Genomic DNA, 19,492 nt, shown 5'->3' on the forward strand with positions numbered 1-19,492 from the left:
GTTTTTTGTGAGTTCCTTCCAACTTGGGTTATTCTGTGATTCTATGACTTTTGGCACAAAATCTGACCAAACTGTGTTGTGGAGGTCATTGTATTACAACAAGTCAAGGAAAGGATGAATAGCAAAAGTCTTGGTTCCCCTGCCCTGAAGCAGAAGGGCTCTGTTCCCTTCCTATTTTTAGAGTCTTGCCAGTATCTAAACTTGGCTTACAGTACGAGCTGACAGCCAGTTAGTCCACCCTGCCCTGCAAATAAATGGCCACATGCATCACTTCCTACTGCCAGCAGCACTGATGAAGGTTTACATAAGCAACCTTAGCAAGTACACCTATAGGAAGCAGTGCCTGGCTGCACTCCTGCTGAGCCCTCGCTATTTCTACCGTGTGTTCTTTGCCCTTTAAAATATCTATCCAGAAATATTACTAATGGGTGCAAAAATATAATCAAGGACGCAAGAAATGTGCTGAGTAGATTGTGTAACTGATGCCCAGCTGGGGAGGCTGCAGGAATGCATGCTGGACATGTGCAGTGTGTCTGGCTCAAGATTGGTGTTTCTTTAACTGGGTGTTAAAGACAGCAGGACCAATAATGTGCTTTGGTTTCAGTTACTGTGATTGCCAGGGCTTATCTGTGAACTTTGTATTGTGTTGATAAACTCTTAAGAGTTGTAGTTAATGGTTAACCGAGTCCTGGGCTGCTGTAGGTAGCCTCCTGGTGTAGGATAGTAACGCAGTGCCGGCAGCGTGGTACACCTTGCACAGAGCAGGAAAGCAAGTGTTATGCTTTGATGTAAAAAGCAGCATGTTCTGTGCATTGGCAAGAACAAACCCACGCAGGAGGAACATGCAGCCTGCAGCTGAGCCAAGAGCAAGCTGCTCTGCAGGGTGGGACCAGGAGCGGTATTTCTGCTGGAGGTTAGAGGTGTGCGACCTGGCTGCAGGGCTAGTGCAGCTCAGGGTTATCACTGACCCATGGCAAAAGCCCTCTCTGAGGCTCCATGGAATGTTCCATTTTCTCTGGAACACAGTGGTTACCAGGCAGTGGACGCAGTGAAACAGCAGCTCTCCTGCTGTCAGCTTGACTGCTGTGCACGCTAGTGCTGGGGGAATGGCACCTCTGGGAGCCTTGGCCAGAAGCCTGCCCTCCTCCTGGAGCAGATGAGGCTGCATCCCCTGCGTCTGGCTGTTTTGAGTCTGGATCTGGCCCAAGAACATCTGACATTGGTGACACTTCAGTAAGAAGAAAGGAGGGGAGACATGCAGGAGAAGACACGTGGGATTGGGAAATGACCCAACAACCATCTACTGACTTTGGCAGATAGAACTGGCCATCGATTGGGCACTTCTTCAACGTCACGGGGCGGGTTTCCTCTTCAAGGAGGGTGTTTCCATCCCCTGTGTCGTCTGTTTTGGCTATAAAAGTCTGTACTCAGCATCTGCAATTCAAACACCAAAATGGAGATGAATGGAGAAAAGCAGGAGAGCTCCAGCGTGGAGGAAGGCAGGAAGGGGGTAAGTACACTGAGCTGTTCTCTGTTCTGCCTCCCGTGGTGTGCTGAGTGAGCTTTGGGTTGTGCAGGTTTGTAATGGAAGGGGACCAAGATCTCATTGGGCAAACACAGCTGATCTCGGAAGGGGAGCAGAGATTTGTATGTTCTTGAACCCGGTTTGTCTGCAGCGCAGCCTTGAATTGAGTCTCCTGATTCATTCTGTGCATCCGACCTACCACGCAGCTCTGTGACATTCCCCTTCTGTCTGTGTGTTTTCTATCCTGCTTCCTAATCCTTTTCAGGCTACAGAAGTCCCTGGATGAGGGCCACCTTGCAAAGCAGCGTTTGTGGGTTCTTGCACAACGTGTTGCTCCTGTGTGCCAAAGGTTTTCCTAAAAGTGCCGCGTTTATATAATTAACACCATCAGCTCTTCTGAGCTCTGGGGATTTGCTCAACGCCAGCAAAGCAGCCTGCTTTTCATCACCACTGCAAGCGTGTCAGCAGTCTACTGCTAGAAAGGGATGCTGGAAGGGTCCGCTCTTTCCTGCTGCAGATCGATTGGCTTTTACACCTCCTGCAGTCCCTGAGAGTGCAGAGCTCTGCAGGAGAGCTGCCGAGGAGCTGGAGGGCAATGAGCACCAGCACTGTGAGGGCAAATGTTCAGTGAGGGCTGTGGCAGCTCCTCCATGTGGGACCTGCGCTGTGTGCTGGGATGTGCTGAACTTGCAGGCGTTAAGGAGAGTGGGAGGATAGAAAATGGTACAAATGAGAAGTGGAAATGGAAAGCAGTTTCATTGCGGCAGCGGCTGTGAGATGTATTGATGAGCTATATAAAATATAAGGAAGCTCAGTCAGCAAAGCAGGGCTGGCTGCAGGCTGAGGCTGGAACAGCAGCTGAATGTTTGCAGAAAGCCTCTGGTGTGTGGTGAGGACAGCGAGCAGGAAAGGGGCTCATTGCTTCACCTTGAGCCTTGTCTTCTTTGAGCTCTCCTCCAGCATCATCCTGCTCTATTGCACCAATGAGTCCCATGTTGGAAAAAGAATAATTGCGTGCAATTCCTTTCTCACTGCAGGGTGGTATTCCAAGTGTGATGACTTGAGAATTGTTCATCATCCATATGATCCATCAATAGCAGGGAAGAGCAGAATGAATTACTGTAATGACTGTGTGCAAATCAAGCAGAACAAAGGGAGTTAGGATGAAAGCAACCCGTTGGGCTTTCTTTGTAGGATAACAAAGCCAGAAATACGACTGGGAAGGCAAAAGGGTTTCTATGTTTTTACACAATGCCATTTATGCTTCAAAGCCAAACCTGATTCTGGACTGTTTTCCCTCTGCAGAGGATGACGCTTCCTCTTGCGCTGGTAACGCTGATCTCTGCCTTTGGATCATCCTTCCAGTATGGCTACAACGTGTCCGTGATCAACTCTCCAGCCCCAGTAGGTTGGGATGTGGATGGTGATGGAGGAGGCGGTTGAACAGCAGCAATGTGGAGGAGGAGGAGCTCGGTTACAGATGTCAGGGCAGGTGTCTGAGCTCCTCGTGCTGCTCCACGTGTGGAATCATGAGCACCTGGGGAGCAATGGTCCCTGGCAGAGGACATGGGTTGTGCTGAGGCTGCATCGTGGCTTTGTGATGGGGAACGCCTTCCCTCCTGGGAAGCAGGCAGATCCGATAAGGCAGGATCATTTGTTTTAAATCTGATAAGGCAGGATGACTTGCTTAAAGCAAAGCTTCTCCCACTCTTCCTTGCATTCCTTTTCTGACTCAGCTGTTCTTGGTCCTATCAAGACACTTGTTTAAAGTTTTATGGCATTGATTGTTAATTAGATTTTATGACACAGAAGTTCTGCTTACTGCTAAGCATGCTCTGTATTTCATCCCAGTACATGCAAGACTTCTACAACCGAACCTACATCAACAGGCATGGAGTCCCCATGGACGCAGGCTTCCAGACGCTGCTGTGGTCCCTCACCGTGTCCATGTATCCCCTGGGTGGCTTCTTTGGGTCGCTCATGGTGGGACCTCTGGTCAACAACTGCGGCCGGTACGTGACAGCGCTGTGGCTCAGATAAGGCTGGCCTCACCGGTTGCTCCAGCTCAGCAGCATCGCAACGCCTCAATCCTAAAGCAGTCAGCCCAGTGCTGGACTTGGGAATGTGGTGTTTCTCACGTGTAGGAGAATTTATTTGATTCCAGTCTGGTCAAGGCCAGGCTGTGTGCTGGGCTCTGAGCCAGGTGGGCAGCAGTGGTGAAAGTCCTGGGAGCTGCATACAGGCCTTGGCTGCTCATGTATCCTGAGCTTTCTTCTTTCCCTGCAGGAAGAAACAGGACAACAACCGTTTTCTTTTGGCCTTTGGGTTTTAAACAACTGAACACAAGGGAGGGTCTGTCTGCTATGGAGGTCTTAGAAAAATAAACTGATTCTGTCTCTCTGTTACTTTGCAGAAAAGGCACCTTGCTGATAAACAACATCTTCTCCATTGTTGCTGCAGTCCTTATGGGAACCTCAGAGGTAGCAAAAACCTTTGAAGTAATCATCATCTCCCGTGTTATCATGGGGATATATGCTGGTAAGTGAGAGGTTGGATGCTAAAGGAAGAGCAATAAATCTGATATTCTTGGTTACTTAAAGGTCTGCACAACAGGTGGTTTCACAGGTAGCATATTTTAGCCATATAACCTGCATAGCAATTCTGTACTTGCTTGAATAGCAGCTCTCTGTGTGCTGCAGAAGTATCAGATCTCTGGCAGGCAGTTGGCAGTGGGGCTGGGCTGTGGGCTGTGCAGAGATGTCTGTGGCTGCAGCTGCCCTCTGCAGTCAGTATCTGCTCAGCTCAAGTGCCATCAGCCAGGAAACCTGCTGATGGTCACCTGTTTTCCCAGATATCTTAGAGCAGATCGGCTGGTTTTAAACATAATAAAACCAGAAGAGTCCTTCCCAGCTCAAGTCATTGGATAGAATGCCAGATCCAGTAATCCACTCCTGGAACTGGTTGTTCTTCCTGCAGGGGTGAAAAAACATGGAAGTGAAGGTTGCAGGGTCACTGGATTTACTGCAAGGACAGTGGGGAGCCAAGGGGCAGAATGTGAGTTGGTTTGGTGGCTGTGCTGGAGCTGCAGTAACACAACCTGACAGGCAAGGGATGGCTGGACACCCTCTGCTGCTCTGAGCTCCTGCCAAACCACACTGATGAGGTTCCTGACACCACTCAGATTTAATTAATTGGCTTTGGCTTAGCGAGACTGATGTGCTGTGTTGCTTGGTGGTGAGTTTGGGTACCTGAGAAAACAAACAACAAAATGCCACCTCTAACATGCCCCAGTTGCAGTTGTTGAGCTAAGGCAGGAAACGTCTAGTCTGTTTTGTTTTGACTTTTTGCTCTCTTAAGCGCAGCAGCTGCTCCTAGCATTGCTTCTCTGACTACAGAGGCAGCTGGTAGGAGGGATCCCTCCAAATAGTTTCAATTATGGATAACTGAAAGAAGAATCAGGGCTGCCTGTGGGGAAGGGAGGCTGCTGAATCAAGACAGCCTGGGGCTCCTTTAGGATCCTGGCATGGTTCCTCCTTGCAAAAGGGAAAGCCCTGTGGCTAGGAGGCACACCAAGAGCCCTTCTGTGATGGGCATTGATCAGCATAGTTCTGAGCAACTAGGCACTGTTAATTGGAGGCACTGGTCTACAAGTCACTGCTATAGCAGTTTTTTTTATGAAGGCAATTGGAAGGTTTGTTGTAGTGTCAACATTAAACATTATAAGCTTAAATTCATGAGGTGTAATGTTTTCCAGTCATGTTAATGTTTTGTTTCTATGCCTTTTGGCCTTCAGATAATGCCTTGAACTCCTTTTATAACCCCTAGCACTTGAAGGCTGGCTTAATTACCAGTGTAAGATAAGAGTCGCTTGGTCATTTGACTTCTAGAGTTTGTGTTTTGCATGCCAAGATTTACAACATAAGTGTGGGAACTGGAAGCTCTCAGGGTTACTGCAGCTAACAATACTGGTCTCCTGGAGGAAGCAGAAATTCCTCTCCTACCTTTCAATTTGCTTTCCAAACATCCCACTGCAGGGAGAGCAAAACAGCTGTAGTAACTGCTTCTTTGCTTAACATGGATAACATTAAACCTTCAGCCAGAGCAAAAGAGTTTGGGTGTGAAGCTTCCGTGTGTCCTGCGGTCTAGCAGGGATCACTTTGATCTCACATGTGAGGAAAAAAGCATCTTGCTGCAGATGGTGAGTGTGCTGATGTCAGGCAGGACTGATCTTGTTCTCTGCCTACCAGGTCTGGCTTCCAATGTGGTTCCCATGTTCCTGGGAGAAATGTCCCCCAGAAATCTCAGAGGTGCTATTGGGATAGTTCCCCAGCTTTTCATCACCCTTGGGATCCTCGTAGCTCAGATCCTCGGCCTTACCAGCATCCTTGGGCATGCTAAAGGTAAAACCCTGGCTCAGGAAATTCTGTGTTGGCTCCATGGGGCAAAGATCTCTCCCATTCATCATCTTGTCTCATTTGTTGCAGGCTGGCCCTTGCTCCTGGGGCTCACTGGGATCCCATCAGCACTTCAGCTCCTTACATTGCCCTTCTTTCCTGAAAGTCCCAGATATCTGCTGATACAAAAGGGCAATGAGGATCAAGCACAACAAGGTACGGCATCACCCGTTGCTGGAAGGTGAAGTGGAATGGGAAAAGTCTGACTGTGGGACATGACAGACAGCAACCAACCACAAAGCAAGAGAGCATGAAATCCTTCATTGACATGTTGTTGGTGGATGGCTTTTTGCAGCATTGCTCCTTTGCTGCCATGAATCTCTGACTTCCCATCCTGGGAGCAGTAGTACTGCCTGGCTTTGTGTGTTGTACTGTCTTGATGTAAATCAGGAGAGCTTTATGGGGTCTGTAGCTCATCTTCCTCTCCCAACCAGCTCTGCAGCGTTTGAGAGGCTGGGATGATGTGGATGATGAGATAGAAGAAATGCGCCAAGAAGACAAGTCAGAAAAGGAAGAGGGGCACCTCTCTGTGTTCACCCTGTGCACCTTCAGAGGCCTGCGCTGGCAGCTCATCTCTATCGTTGTCATGATGATGGGCCAGCAGCTTTCAGGAATCAATGCAGTGAGTAACTGGTTCTGGGTGATGTTATGGGGTGAATCACCCTGACCTGTACCAAGCTGATTATGCTTGTGGTTCTGAGTCCTGCTGTCCTGTAAGGGTAGTTGGGATGTTTCTGGAGTAAGGTGCTTGTGTCTGGATCTTAACACCAACACCTCCAGTACTGAAATAGCTTTTGAGTTCCTGTGTATCACTTCTAGGATTGTAGAAACAGCCAGTATAGGATCCCTGTGCTCTGCTTCTGTCCACAGTTAAACTCAATTGGTTGTGCTGCAGGTCTTCTACTACGCGGACAGAATCTTCCTGTCAGCAGGTGTGGAGACCAACAACGTTCAGTATGTCACCGTGTCCATAGGTGCCATCAACGTTCTCATGACTTTCCTTGCTGTAAGTTTCTGCTGGGGCTCTCTGAGCTTTGGATGTCTGGTTTCCATGCTGCTCTGCCCTCCTCTTGCCATTCAGTGCTCCCCTGCAGCTCCCTGGAGCTGGGCACCAAAAGAGGTGCCATTCCTGGCTTTTTGCAGTTCCCGGGTGACTTCCTACTCACAATACATTAGCAAATGGGGGAAATTTCATTGCATTTCTTAACACCCACATATTACCTTAATAGAATTGGGCAGAGTGAAGCTCTGTGCTTCGGTTATCTGATCTCTTATCCTCTTCTGTCTCTTTCAGGTTTTCATTGTGGAGTCCTTGGGAAGGAGAATCCTGCTGCTTGCTGGCTTTGGGTTGTGCTGCGGCTCCTGTGCAGTGTTGACTTTGGCCCTCAACCTCCAGGTGTGTAACTGCATCACCCTGGTGCTCCTGGTGTGTGGGAGGTCTCTCAGTACCTGCATATCTACCCAAAGTGAACCCAGGCAGAGCCATGATGCTGCTGTGTGGATGCTTCTCCCAGCCTATTGTGTTTGTGCCTGTTGCATCCTCTGGTTGGAAGCAAAGATGGCACACAGAGCATGTGCTCAGTGACACTGTCAGCCTGGGTGTAGCTGGCAACAGGGAATGACTTCTGAACACCCGCAAATCTTGCATCAATGAATGCCTTGAATATGTTGGTGACTCTGAGTTGAGAACCAACTCTATTATATTCTTCACAGAATACTGTCTCGTGGATGTCTTACCTCAGCATAGTGTGTGTCATCATTTACATCATCGGACACGCTATTGGAGCCAGTGAGTATGTGCAAACTAGTCCAGTCCCCTCCACATGTTGGGTAAAGGCAGGCATTGCACTAAGCATCAAACTAAGAGCTGTGTGGGGCTGATCTAAGGAGGCTGAATTCCTCCTGTGCAGCTATGCACCTGGCTGACTGTCAGCTAGATTGGTGCTCCAGTGGTCAGAGTGCTGTGCCCGCGAGGCAGGGGAGCATCTGGCTTTTGAAAGGAAAAGTCAAAGCACAACTGAGTTAGTCTATGATATGTACAGTGAGATCTTGAGCAAAGCTGTGTTGAGATCAGTGAGCCCTTCCAGCTGGGCTGCCATGCTGCGTGCTTGCATCTGTAGGGATGCCTTTGGGATTTCCATACATACAACTCTTCCAGGTCCAATCCCCTTTGTGATGATCACTGAGATGTTCCTGCAGTCGTCCCGGCCTGCTGCCTTCATGGTGGGGGGCTCTGTGCACTGGCTCTGCAACTTCACTGTGGGACTCGTGTTCCTTTACATGGAGGTAAGGTGTGAGCAGGGGATGGCACACGGCTTTAGCTCAAAGTTAGTGATCTCTGGGTCACCAGTTCACACCAATCCTAGTAGAAGTCACCCATAAATTGCTATAACAACTGATCTTGGCCTGTGCAAAGGGAACTGGTGAGTTCACTCAAACTTGTGTGACACGCCCTCACTCTTAAGCACCTTTTCCAGTAAATCCATGGTGGTTTCCAATAAGTCCGTCTTGGTGGTATCAGAAGGATCCTGAGCCACCAGCAACTTTTGAGTTGTTCCACTTGAAGTACATGAACATTACTATGGCTGCATGTAGAGCCATTGCAGGGCTCAGCACGTCCAAGCATTTACTGAACACAACTGGAGTATTGCCCTGACCATTGCTCTGTCGTCTTTCATTGCTTCAGGCTGGACTAGGAGCCTACAGCTTCCTCATCTTCGGTGGAATATGCCTTGCCACCATGATCTACATCTTCTTCATTGTTCCTGAGACAAAGAACAAAACCTTCATGGAAATCAACCGGATCATGGCCAAGAGGAACAAGGTGGAGATTCAGACAGATGTAGAACAGAGGATGGATTTGCAGACCATTCCAAGCGTGAAGGCAGACATGCCAGAAGTTTCAGGCAGTGAGCTGTGACACAACCCGGTGCTTGGCCTGGCCCAGGTGTTTTCCAGGGTCTGATCAGTGGAAGGATATGGCTCAGTTCTGACTTCCATTCAGACTTTCAGCACAACTCACACAGAAGTTTTCAAATAAGCCTTTATTCTGTCTTAAGGTTGTTCTCATTCAGAGTAATCAGTAGGAACACTCTGCTTTGTGGCACGGTGACTTCAGAGGCAAATTTCCCATTCCTTGTATTTTCACTAGGAAGGAGCAATGCCTGCGGTCAGCTCCGTTCCTGTGACCAAGGAACTGATGTCACAGTGTGGTGCACGTCCCTTATGTCCTGACTGACCCATCTCAGGTGACATGGAACAGCACCTGGGCTGGGTTTTGGTCAGTCATGTGCAGGGAGTGCATTGTATTCCTTGACCATTCCTTGAACATGAATTTGAGGGTCCAGCATGTGTGAGGGCAGGCCTTTGGTGCTTGGTATTCTGAGCGGAGAGTGTGTCAGATGTGCCAAGGTGCTCTGATAGGTGGGTTTGTAGTGGCATGTATCCTGTCACCTATACAGAGGACCATAAGACTGGAAATGCATATGGCCTTAATCTCACCCCCACCCTGCTCACCAGATGGACTCCTGAAAAGTGAGCTGTTGCTGGTGAGTCCTTCCAGAGCCTTATTCTTGAGCTTAGGAGTGTTCCATTGGCCCCATGCTTATTCACGGGCTGCTGATACACAGTTGTTCCTGTGGCACTCCAATCTTTGGAAATAGCTCCTTTTGTTCCTCAGTGCTCACAGATCATCTGCCAAAGAATTTCAGCTTCTCTTCTAATCCTTTCATAGTCCCCAGAGGTACACTCTGCTTATGTGAGCCAAATGGAGCCCATTCATTCCCAGAGATATGTGAACTCACTGTGTGCTGGCTTCAGGTTTGGGCAGATTCCTGTGCAGTGACCATGGGGCCGTGTTTCCAAGCACATCCAGATCTGCCTTTAAGCACCTTGGTGTGAGACACTACAGATAGTTTAACGAGGAATTCATTTCTCAGGGACCTGGCCTCTTGGAAAAGTTCTCAGGTGGTTTAAAGCTTGGTTCCTTCTGGTTGTGTCCCTAAGGGCACAGCTCCACCTGATGGCTGAACTGCTTTGGAGAAGCCGAGTCTGAAGGACTAGAGTTGACTCACCAAGGACATAAAAGTGCACACTGATAAATGGAGGATTTATTATTTATTAGTGCAAAGGATTTTAGGGTTAACTACATTATTTAACGTGTGGGAATAGAATTAATTGTTGTGCAGTGTTGCTGCTGTCTGTTGGGGGGGAGAAAAAAGAAGAATGGTTCAACAGCCTGGCGTGGACTTTGTTGGTAGCCCTTCGTATGATGAACGTCGACTTAGCAGATGAGTTTCATACAGACCCTCTGTCTTGTCCTGTGATGTGCACCTGTTGGAAATGAAGCTGCTCCCATGCTCTGTCTCCATCCATTGACTGCAAAGACTTGTCTTCAAGCAAAGCACAGTGACTGTGTGGGAGCCACACTGCCCTTTGTGTACACTTTTCTATGCAATACACCTGCAGGAGCGGTGACTTGGTGATAAATGGGAATAAAGCATGGTGCAGGAAAGGTGCTGAGAATGGAGATGGGATGTGGGACGTGATTCCTCTAACCAAAGAGAGTGTCATGTGGGATGCAAAAGGAAGGTCCATGGGTGGAAATCTTAACCTAGTAGTGGGCAGGATGTGCAGATACAAGGTGTTGAACTGTGCTCCGTTCTTTGCCTCTGTCCCACTGACCAGTGAAGGCTTTGCCACCTCGTATCTGCTTGGAAAACAACCTGGAGTTCTAAGCAGGTGCCTAGTGACCCCATATAAAGTAAAAGAGGAAACAAGCAATTAACCTAAAACAAACAGATGGAGCAAGATTTCCTTCCTCAGTTTGTTCAGCAATTTGGATTCTTCAGCTGCTTAAAGAATTTATATATTGGGGTCAGTGACAGCTGGTGTCAGCCTCCAGCACCACCCCCCCAAAGAGGGACATGGGGGTTTCCCCCCACGCAATGACATCTCCCTTCAGGTTTCCTGCTTTGCACTGTGCAAGCGCCCGAACGTCTGCAGGGCTGAGGACTTGGCTCCACAGGTTCACATGCGTCATCCACCCTGCAAACCCATTGGAGAATGTCCCAAGAAGAGTATCTCTGTCCTTTCCAAGGACAAGCATCCCTCCAGCCCGGCTCACATAACCTCTCTGGATGCTCTTTGTATCACCAGCAGCTCCATTGAGCCACAAACTCGCTATTCCAGACTGGGAAGCCCACGCCATGCAGTAATGCAGCCAGTCCTGAGCCTTGTGGTAGAGGGGGAAGCTGACGAAATGGCCTCCTATCCACAATCCCACATCTGTGCCTGTGGTCATCACCAGCTCGTTGTCCCTCTCTCGTGTGGAGTAGGAGAGAACCGTCTGAGTGCCCACGTGCTGGGCTTGTGTCCAGAAGCACAGGGTGAAGGCTTGGAGAGACATCTCACGGAGGGGACGAACCTCCACAAAGCTCTCAATGTTTTCCACGGGGAAGTAGAAAGCTGGGAAAGCACTGGATGTGATACCTGAAATGGTTGAGAAGCCAGCTGTTACGTCTGCTCTGGTGCTTATAAATGATCCCAGCTCCTACAGAATACACCCACAGGAGCCTCAGCCACAGCTTGGCTCCCTCACCCAACTCTTTGGGGAGAAATCCTTTTTTTTTCCCCTTCCTTCCTTTGCTCCCATCTTTAGTAAAACGAAGACAATGATTATTTATCCTGGGGGAACAGTGAGCTTTAATGCCTCCTTGTTTGTAAACCTGTGCTTACATGTTGCAGGACAAACTGCAAGTTGCTGGGAGAGGTGCTAGATTTGGGCAGGGTTTAATGATGCTCATGGAAGTCTTCCAGTTGACCTAGGCATGGAACAAGATTCTACCTGCATACACAGTACCAAACCTGTTGATGATGTGGGCCATCAAGAACAGCAGGGCTGGGCCATCCTTGGAAGGAAAGGTGGATGTGGAAACAGAGCGTTTCTTACCTGTGTGACTCACTCCATCCAGGAACTCTTTCTTCATGTCTTGGAGCTGTGTCTGGATTTGTTCCAGTTTGAGGCTGAGTTCTTCTGGCTGGCATTGTTCTAGAGCAATCACAGATGGGCTTAGTGAGAGCCAGGAGCTACACGTGGTAATTCTGCTTGCCAGTTTGCAGGAGGTTTGGAGGAAACCTTTGTTTCAAAATGCAGTGCATCGCCCTAATTACAGCACTTGGCTCATTAGCCACGGCAGAGCTGTTTGTACACCCATGCTGAAGCAGGCACACTCAACATACTGCTTGTGTGGAGTCACACAGCAACACAATCCTGGGCTGTGTGACACTCCTGTGCACCAAAACAGAGGGCTGCCACCCAACCTGCTGCCGTGCCATCAGCAGCAAGATGCACAGCAGGGACACAGCTGTTCTTGGGGGCTGCAATCACAGTTTTGCCTAATTGAAATGGTTTGCAGCCCAGCTCCTTCCTGCCCCATACCTTGTCTGGGCTTGGCTTGGAAGGAGGCCTCCACCAGGCGGCCGTGCAGGGGCTGTGCGTGCCGGTAGTCGTTGCGCAGCGTCCTGTTGTGCCAGTCCAGCAAGGTGTTCTCCAGCAGGCTGATCTGGGGGCAGGGCAGCCTTGTTAGGAGGGCAGCAGGACGGAGGGTTTAGCCTAGAAGTGCAGGGCAGGTCCTGCAGCTGGGGGTTAAACGCAGCCATTTGTGAAAGGGGCTCTCCCTGAGCGTTGGCAAGGGAGGGCAACAGCACATCAAGACTGTTATCAACTAAGTTTTGCTGATGAAGGTGTTTTGCCTGAAGGAAGTAATTTTAAGTGCTATGCATGGATGCAATTATTCCATAGTATGTGGCCTAATTACAAGTGCCCGCTAATGCCATCCCCACCAGAAAGTATTTCATTTTAAAACACAAACACACTGTCACCCTCCACTGCTGTCAGCTCCACTTGACCTTGTTCTCCTGGAAACAGTTTGATGCTTTCTTTTTGCATCACAGAAGATGAACTGCTCTGCAAGACTCACTGGTAAGCTCGCTTTACTGGTGCTATTTGTTCTCTGCCAAAGCCTTTGTGCTGACAAGGCAGATGGAGGGCAGAGCTGGGCATCCTGCTGTGCAGCACCATCCAGCTGCTGGCTCTGAGCATGGGGACCTGCACACAACGAGGTCCTCAGCAATAAGTCAGCTGGAGCACAGATGAACCCCCCACCGTACAGCCAAAATGCAAGAAGAAGCACTTCTCTAGAGTTGTGCCAATTATTCTGCAATGATTTTAATGCCCTGAATGGCTCATTTATCATTTTATTTTTTTTCCTTGTCTCCAATCTTTTGCAGTACTTTTCACCTTGTTGATTCTGGCTGGTCTCTTTAGTGCTTCTTCATGGCTGAACAGCTGAGCAGAGCCTTGTTATTGCTCAACAGAGACCTCAGGTCTAACAGCCACCAGTCATTCCAGTTGCTTTCGAGTCTATCCCTAAGGCCCTATAAAGGACACCCCAGTAATTCTGTCAAGCTCTTCTCTTAGGTCACTGGAGAATGGAGAATGAAACCAGCGTGGAAGGAAAGCATGGAGGAAAGAGAAACTGCTGTGGCTGCTGAGCAGCATTTGGGTACCTGTGCGTGTGACAGGACGATAGGAGAGTCGAAGATGGTCCAGGTGACACTCTCAGAGCAGGGTGGGGTTGTGAGCGAGCCCTGGTACCTGTAGAAGTGTGAGAGGTTTTCTGGCAGCATGGCTTGGATGTCCAGAGAGGTGAGCTTGGTTGACTGACCTCAAAAGGAAACAGAAGCAGTGTAAGCTGTGAGCAAAGCCAGCAGCAGGGCTGTCCCCAGCCCCACTATGCATGCAGAGGCTTAGAGAGCACTGAGGATGGAGAAGGGCAACCTTCTTTCTTACCTGCAAACCTGACTTTTGCCAATTTGGAAATGAATTCACTGTAGTAGGTGTTCTCCAGATGTCCTTCCTAAACACAGCATAGAGAGCTTAAAGGTTGCTGAGCTGCCCAGCCTTCAGTAGCACTGCTCAGCCTTGATATCTGGTAAGCCAGGCATGCAGCCCTACTGCAGGCAGCTGGACCATCCCCAGTGTGGGATGAATAGTGACCATGGGCTGCCATTGCTCAGCTTCCCAGGGGTCAAACCTACCACATACAAGAAGGCGAGCACCGCCAGTCCATTGGGTTTGTCTTTGGCTTCTTCAAAGCTTGAGTAGTCTGCAGAGTTGTAATGGACAATGTGCAGCTGTCAGGAGAGAGACAGGGCCATGGAGCAAGAGGTGACAAAGGATTTCCTCATCCCCATCACCCTGAAGGACCACATCCCATCCCTCCAGCCCCCTCTGCAGGTACCTCTGCCACGTATCTCATCCCATCCAGCGTGTGCTCGGAGCCACTGGTCTCCAGGTCCAGGCCTCCCCAATGCAGGTGCATCTGTACTGCCGTGTAGGGGCGCGGGAGCCCACGGGAGATGGACAGGGTGGGTGGCAAATCGATCTGGACTGAAAAACAGGATTGGAGATGGCTGTGAGTGTGGAGCTGGCTCTGCTTGCTGTGTCTGCTGGGTTTTTCCCAGCTGGGCAGCTCTGGGTTTTTTTCTCAGGCACCAATAAAGATGCTTTAATGTTTGTTCTTGGCATACTACATCACACCTTGCTGAGCTCTGCATGCATTCGTTAATGCCTTTATTCCCAAGCAGAAGAGAGGAGTAAGAAATCAGCCAAGTGACTGGCCTCACCTAACCTGTCACCATCACTTTCCGTGCTCTGGGATGTGCATCTCCTTGGGACAGCCATGCGGGGCCAGAGCCCCATGAGCCCGAGCAAGCAGAGTTCTTTGTTCCTCTATGAAGGGTATTCACAACGGGACTACAAAACATTGGTCTTCTGCTGGTGTGCTGCCACAAATCATAGATTGCGGTGCTAAACCTGCCAAGCTGAACATTGCAAATGGAGAATTGCCTCATCCAGGAGAAAGCCCAGAGCACGTTGTAAAATAGCAGCTCTCCTTGCTGAAGAGCACATCGTTACTCACAGCTTGGGTTAGAGGTTTATTTGTTTGTTAGCTGTTGACAGGCAGACAAGATGAGAACGCATTTCCATGCGATACCCCAAGGGATTTGCGGTGGAGAGTAAACACACACCTTGCTTTTTACATTAGATTCCTGCTGAGTGCTTTCCATTAGGATTTCCTTGTGGAATATTGCCATCCCCTCACTGAAGTCAGTGGGAAAACCAAGCCTGCTTTTATGTTATCTGTGCTTACTGACTGTCATCTGCATTGAGCTTTATTAGAACGCTCCCCCATGTTGCTGTTTTGATGATAGCGTGAGAATGGGGGAAACACACTGTGGAGTCAGAGATGTGAATGCTAACCCTGCAGATCGGTGTGCAGCGTTTGTGTGGGAGACAAACAGGAGTGCTGTTCACCACAGACTGCAGAAATACAATCACAGCAGTCTCTCTCTGAAGACAGCATCTCTCATCCCTTCGGCTCCTTGCTCTCCCTCTCTATTGATTTCTCTCTGCAGCAGAGAGAAGAAAGGACGTTTTGGAGGGGAGGATTAGAGACTGACTGAGCCCTTCATGTTGGAGATGCCATGAAAGTGCTCAGCCCCCCTGAAGCAGTTGTTAGCCAGTTCTTCTCTTGCTGCTCATCTATAGTCCAAAAGCATTATCCCACCACCACCAGCTGATGAATTATTTAGGTAATGAATTACGCTCCAGCAGCATCCAGGACCTCCTAATGGCAAAGCCTTGCTCAGAGGCCCTATGTTGGCAAAGGCAGGGCTCTGAGCCCAGGCTGTGCTCCAGCTTCCCTGCCTGAGGGCTGAACACCAACCCATGACTCAAAGGGATGCTCTGTCTGACTATATGGAACACAGTGTCGGATGCAAGCTCACTGCTGAGCTGCAGATCTGTCCCTTCACTTCTGCTTCCTACTGCACAAAGGCAAAGGATGCATTTTGTGGATGCGGACAGGATTCAGTAAGTCCCAAACATCACTTGCTCCTTCAGTGCTGCAGTAGTCAATGCGCTGAAAAAAGGGGCCCATCTGCCATGCATCCCCCCAGGTCACAGCAGCAGCGTGTGGGTCGGGGCAGGGACCGCTGCTGCCTGCAAAGTGCAGCTGAAGGGAACTGTGTGTTGCATGTCCTCCAGCACTGAACCTGCTCCTGCAGCCTTACCCGAGTGCCCGTTGTTGGTCATGGTGCAGTCCCCCTGCAGTGGCTGGTCGTACCCACTCAGCTCCAGCTGCAGCAGCTGCACGTTGTACACCACCTTCTTCCTCTGGATGTCAATGGGGGATTGCTGCTTGCCGGCACAGGCAGCAAAGTGCAGCCCCCAGTGCTCTTCATCCAGCTCGCCCTCTGTGTGAAGGAGCAGACAGGTTATTAGAGTCCTGTCTGCCTGAGACAACCCATGCTACAGGCAGGGAATCATCAGCAGGTGACTGTGCCCTCACTGAGTGCAAATCCTGCAGCGATGGGCTGGAAGGAGAGGTGATAGTTGGGAAAAGAAAGTAGCTTCAGACCCTCAGCAGCCCCCAGCCTGGGCCCCAGCCAGGACTGCTTCCAAGATACACAGTCAGCAATAAAGCGGAATGAATTGGCTGCTCACTGGGGAGCTCCGGCTAACAAAAGGAGCAGCAAGCTGAGTGTTGCCTCTGCAGCACAGAAGGAATGTGAGCGCCTCAGCAAGCTGGCATCCTAAAGCCACCTCCTTTGTGTTACCTCGGTAGGTCCAGTGCACGGCGTGGGAGCAGCTCAGCAGCTGCAGCAGCAATAGGGCCGTCGGGATGAGCATCTCTTCCTGCACCTGCAGCCGGATGGAGATGGGGAGCACTTGTCTTTAAGAACACCCAGGAAGCAAAAATGCCCATTTCCTCCCAGCCGAGCCCCTCCAGCACCCATCCCGCCCCACGGTGTGCTGCAGACACTTGGCTCCTTAGCAAATGATGATCCTGGAGGTCTTTTCCAACCAGAATGACTGTATGGTTCCCCAGAGCCCCCAGTGGCTTTTAGAGGGATTCAGATAGGAGCTGAGAGGCCCGATGCTCCTGTGGGCTCCTGGAGCTGCTCAGTACATTGCCAGATGTGTCCATCACTGCCCAGCAAGAAGCAGCCTTGCATGGCACTCCTGGTTGGTGGTTTTGTTCAGCGTGTGCTTAATGTTTGGGAACTGCCGTAATATGGAGTTAATTAAGCAAATGCATACTTTTCCTTCTCTCCCCTAAAGAAATCATTTATCTTGACAGCTGCACTGAACTGTGCCAGGGCTGAACAAACCAAACGTGCCCCGCGATGCACCCCCTAATCCGTGTGGATCCGCTTGGGTAAATAAGCCTGGAAATCCGCTGAGGAGGCACTTCAGTGTTCATACCTGGGAGCACTCCTGGATTGCAGACGGCAGCACAGAGCGTGAGCCAACACCAGCAGGGTGCACTGACCCCGCAGCTGCCCATCACCCTGTGTGCTCCATTGATCGGTCAGTGCAAAGGGCTTGGGATAAAAGCAGCCCACAGTGGGCCAGGAGTTGGGGCTGGCAGGGAATTCATCCTTCGTGGAGCTTTTGCAACACGCTGATGTTTCACCTGACCTCAGTAGGGCTGCAGGTGCTCCACGCTTCCCCAAAGCACATCCCTGCTGCCCCAGATGAGCTGCATGGCACACTGAGCAGCTGTGACACCCAGCAACCGAAGGGAGGTTTGGGGGCAAGCCCATCCCATGGAGCAACCACAACAGAGCCCATCCATTGCACTTTGCACCTCCAAAGGGCTGTGCAAGCATTCATTTCCTAACACCACACAGCTTGGTGGACAGATGGGTGGGCAATGCCACCAGCACATCAGGAGAGGCTGCACACTCCTGCTGCCATCACCACAGCCCCTGCCAGGAGCTGAGAGCGTTTCCCATGAGAACCTGGTTGATTTTTAGGGCAGGAGAGCATTGAGAAGGAAATGTAAATCCTCTGTCTGTGTCATACCTGTTCTGCAGCAGAGAAGCCTGCTTGATAACCTTTTTTCTTTTGGCATGAGAGCTGTGCACTCATTCAGACAACAAAGGAGCTGTTATTTGTTTCACCCATACAGTCTGCTGGTTCCCACTCTTGACTCAGCACCAACCACCACCTCCCAGCAGCAGCTGACCACTCGCCCACCAGCAGGATGGCCAGACCAGGGCTCAGGTTGCTTGGAATTCACATCCAGCTGCTCCAAAAGCTTCCAGTTTACCCTCAGATCTCAACTTCTGACGGGTAGCTGCTGGGAAAGGTGCTCTGGTAGCATCACCCTGCTTGGGTTGAGCAGCACAGCTGGGCAGTGCTTGAGGTCAGGAGGTTGAGACCATTCCCAGAGCACCAAGCAGCCCGTCTGCCTAAACCCTATGAGGACAGAGGAGAAATGGAAGAGCAAAGCTTTGTGCTTTAAGATGTCAGTCCATCACCTCCTGTCATTTTGTTATTCTCATGCCTAAAATCAGCAGCATTTCATCGCCCAGAGGCTGCATGACAGCAGAGGGGGATGAGAAGGTAGAAAGTCAGAAGAGGTTTGGATTGCCTGGAAGAGAACACCAGAGAAGCCATGCAAAAGCTGCAATAGAAGCAGTGTTGGGCAGTGCCGTTACCTTTACAGCAACCGCTCCTCGGAGCCCCCAAGGGCTGCAGGTGGGAGATGCACTCAGGAAGGCCTTGTTGCAAAGCTGCTGGTGCACGGGGCTGCTTGTTGGAAGAGACCTATGGAAATAGGGCCCGGCCAGCAGAGCTGAGCTGAGGAGCACTTGCCCTTCAGCTGTGCACTGAGGAAGGAAGAGAGAATCCTTCAGTCTTAAGGAAACACATGCAGAGAGCAAAAGCTCACACCCTGGTAGGCAGCCTGTTCTGCATAGAGCTGCTGGGTTAATGACTGTGCTGGGGAACAAGTTCTGGCCTGCAAAGGTTCCACTCCCCAGCATCCTGTTAGTTGGAACCATCAGCTCCTTGCAAGCAGTGGAACAAGCTGCATGCACCGTATAGCACAGCGTGCAACCTGGCCTTGCAGCACAGGTGGGTCTTGCAGTGCTGTGTGGGTGCCCAGGAATGAGGGCTGTGTGCTGCTCTCCCTCTGCCCCATCGGCACCCAGCACTGTGTGCAACGAGATGTGCCTGTATTGCAGCCATTCGACTCCAGTTGTTTTTTTGTTGCTTTTTTTTGTTGTTGTTTTTTGTTTTTTCCTTCCTGGCCAGTATTGCTGCGTGCAATATTCTCTGTGCAAATTCCTAACGCCAGGGCTTGCTGTTGGGCCCCGTTCTGATGCACTGACTGGTCCCCAAGCACGTGCCTTTGGGGCATCAGTTCCTTGTGCACGGCCAGAGCCCTTTGTTCCTTGCAGCCCGGGCCTGGGGGCTGGGCCGGATCCCCTCCTGTGCACGCATCTTTACCTTTACACCGAGCCAGTGATCTCGGGGACGCTGCGGCACCGAGCAGAGCCCTTGCTAAAGGTTTGAGTTTTGCATACGTTGCGAGCAAAATAAACGTCCCCTTTTAGCCCCATTCCTTGCACGCACCGCGCTCCCCGCTGCATCCCC

At 50.4% G+C, this 19,492-nt stretch overlaps 2 protein-coding genes across 4 annotated transcripts; one reads left to right on the forward strand and one right to left on the reverse strand.

Annotated features, from left to right (window-relative positions):
• The first annotated feature begins 1,197 nt into the window (after nt 1-1,197).
• LOC140261127 (solute carrier family 2, facilitated glucose transporter member 5-like) lies at nt 1,198-10,838 on the forward strand. Of its 3 annotated transcripts, none has more exons than XR_011905669.1 (12): nt 1,198-1,510; nt 2,831-2,929; nt 3,377-3,537; nt 3,939-4,063; nt 5,773-5,925; nt 6,010-6,135; nt 6,414-6,601; nt 6,875-6,985; nt 7,274-7,375; nt 7,693-7,772; nt 8,138-8,265; nt 8,666-8,803. XR_011905669.1 is itself a non-coding variant. In XM_072354242.1 (12 exons), the coding sequence occupies exons 1-12, from the start codon at nt 1,454-1,456 to the stop codon at nt 8,897-8,899; spliced, it is 1,560 nt and encodes a 519-aa protein (XP_072210343.1). In that variant the 5' UTR covers nt 1,198-1,453; the 3' UTR covers nt 8,900-10,838. The 3 variants fall into 3 exon arrangements, 2 of the variants coding, with proteins under 2 accessions (XP_072210343.1, XP_072210344.1); XM_072354242.1 differs by having other exon boundaries at nt 7,693-7,768; nt 8,666-10,838; XM_072354243.1 differs by lacking the exon at nt 8,138-8,265 and having other exon boundaries at nt 7,693-7,768; nt 8,666-8,878.
• On the reverse strand, nt 10,839-16,736 carry CA6 (carbonic anhydrase 6). The gene is made up of 9 exons (XM_072354561.1): nt 16,663-16,736; nt 16,117-16,299; nt 14,283-14,431; nt 14,080-14,175; nt 13,832-13,898; nt 13,549-13,706; nt 12,419-12,542; nt 11,956-12,028; nt 10,839-11,504 (listed from the first exon to the last, which is right to left on the reverse strand). The coding sequence occupies exons 1-9, from the start codon at nt 16,733-16,735 to the stop codon at nt 10,856-10,858; spliced, it is 1,572 nt and encodes a 523-aa protein (XP_072210662.1). The 5' UTR covers nt 16,736; the 3' UTR covers nt 10,839-10,855.
• Between the last annotated feature and the right edge of the window lie 2,756 nt (nt 16,737-19,492).

Source organism: Excalfactoria chinensis, chromosome 20 (genome assembly GCF_039878825.1).
Source record: "Excalfactoria chinensis isolate bCotChi1 chromosome 20, bCotChi1.hap2, whole genome shotgun sequence".
Taxonomy (NCBI): Eukaryota; Metazoa; Chordata; class Aves; order Galliformes; family Phasianidae; genus Excalfactoria; species Excalfactoria chinensis.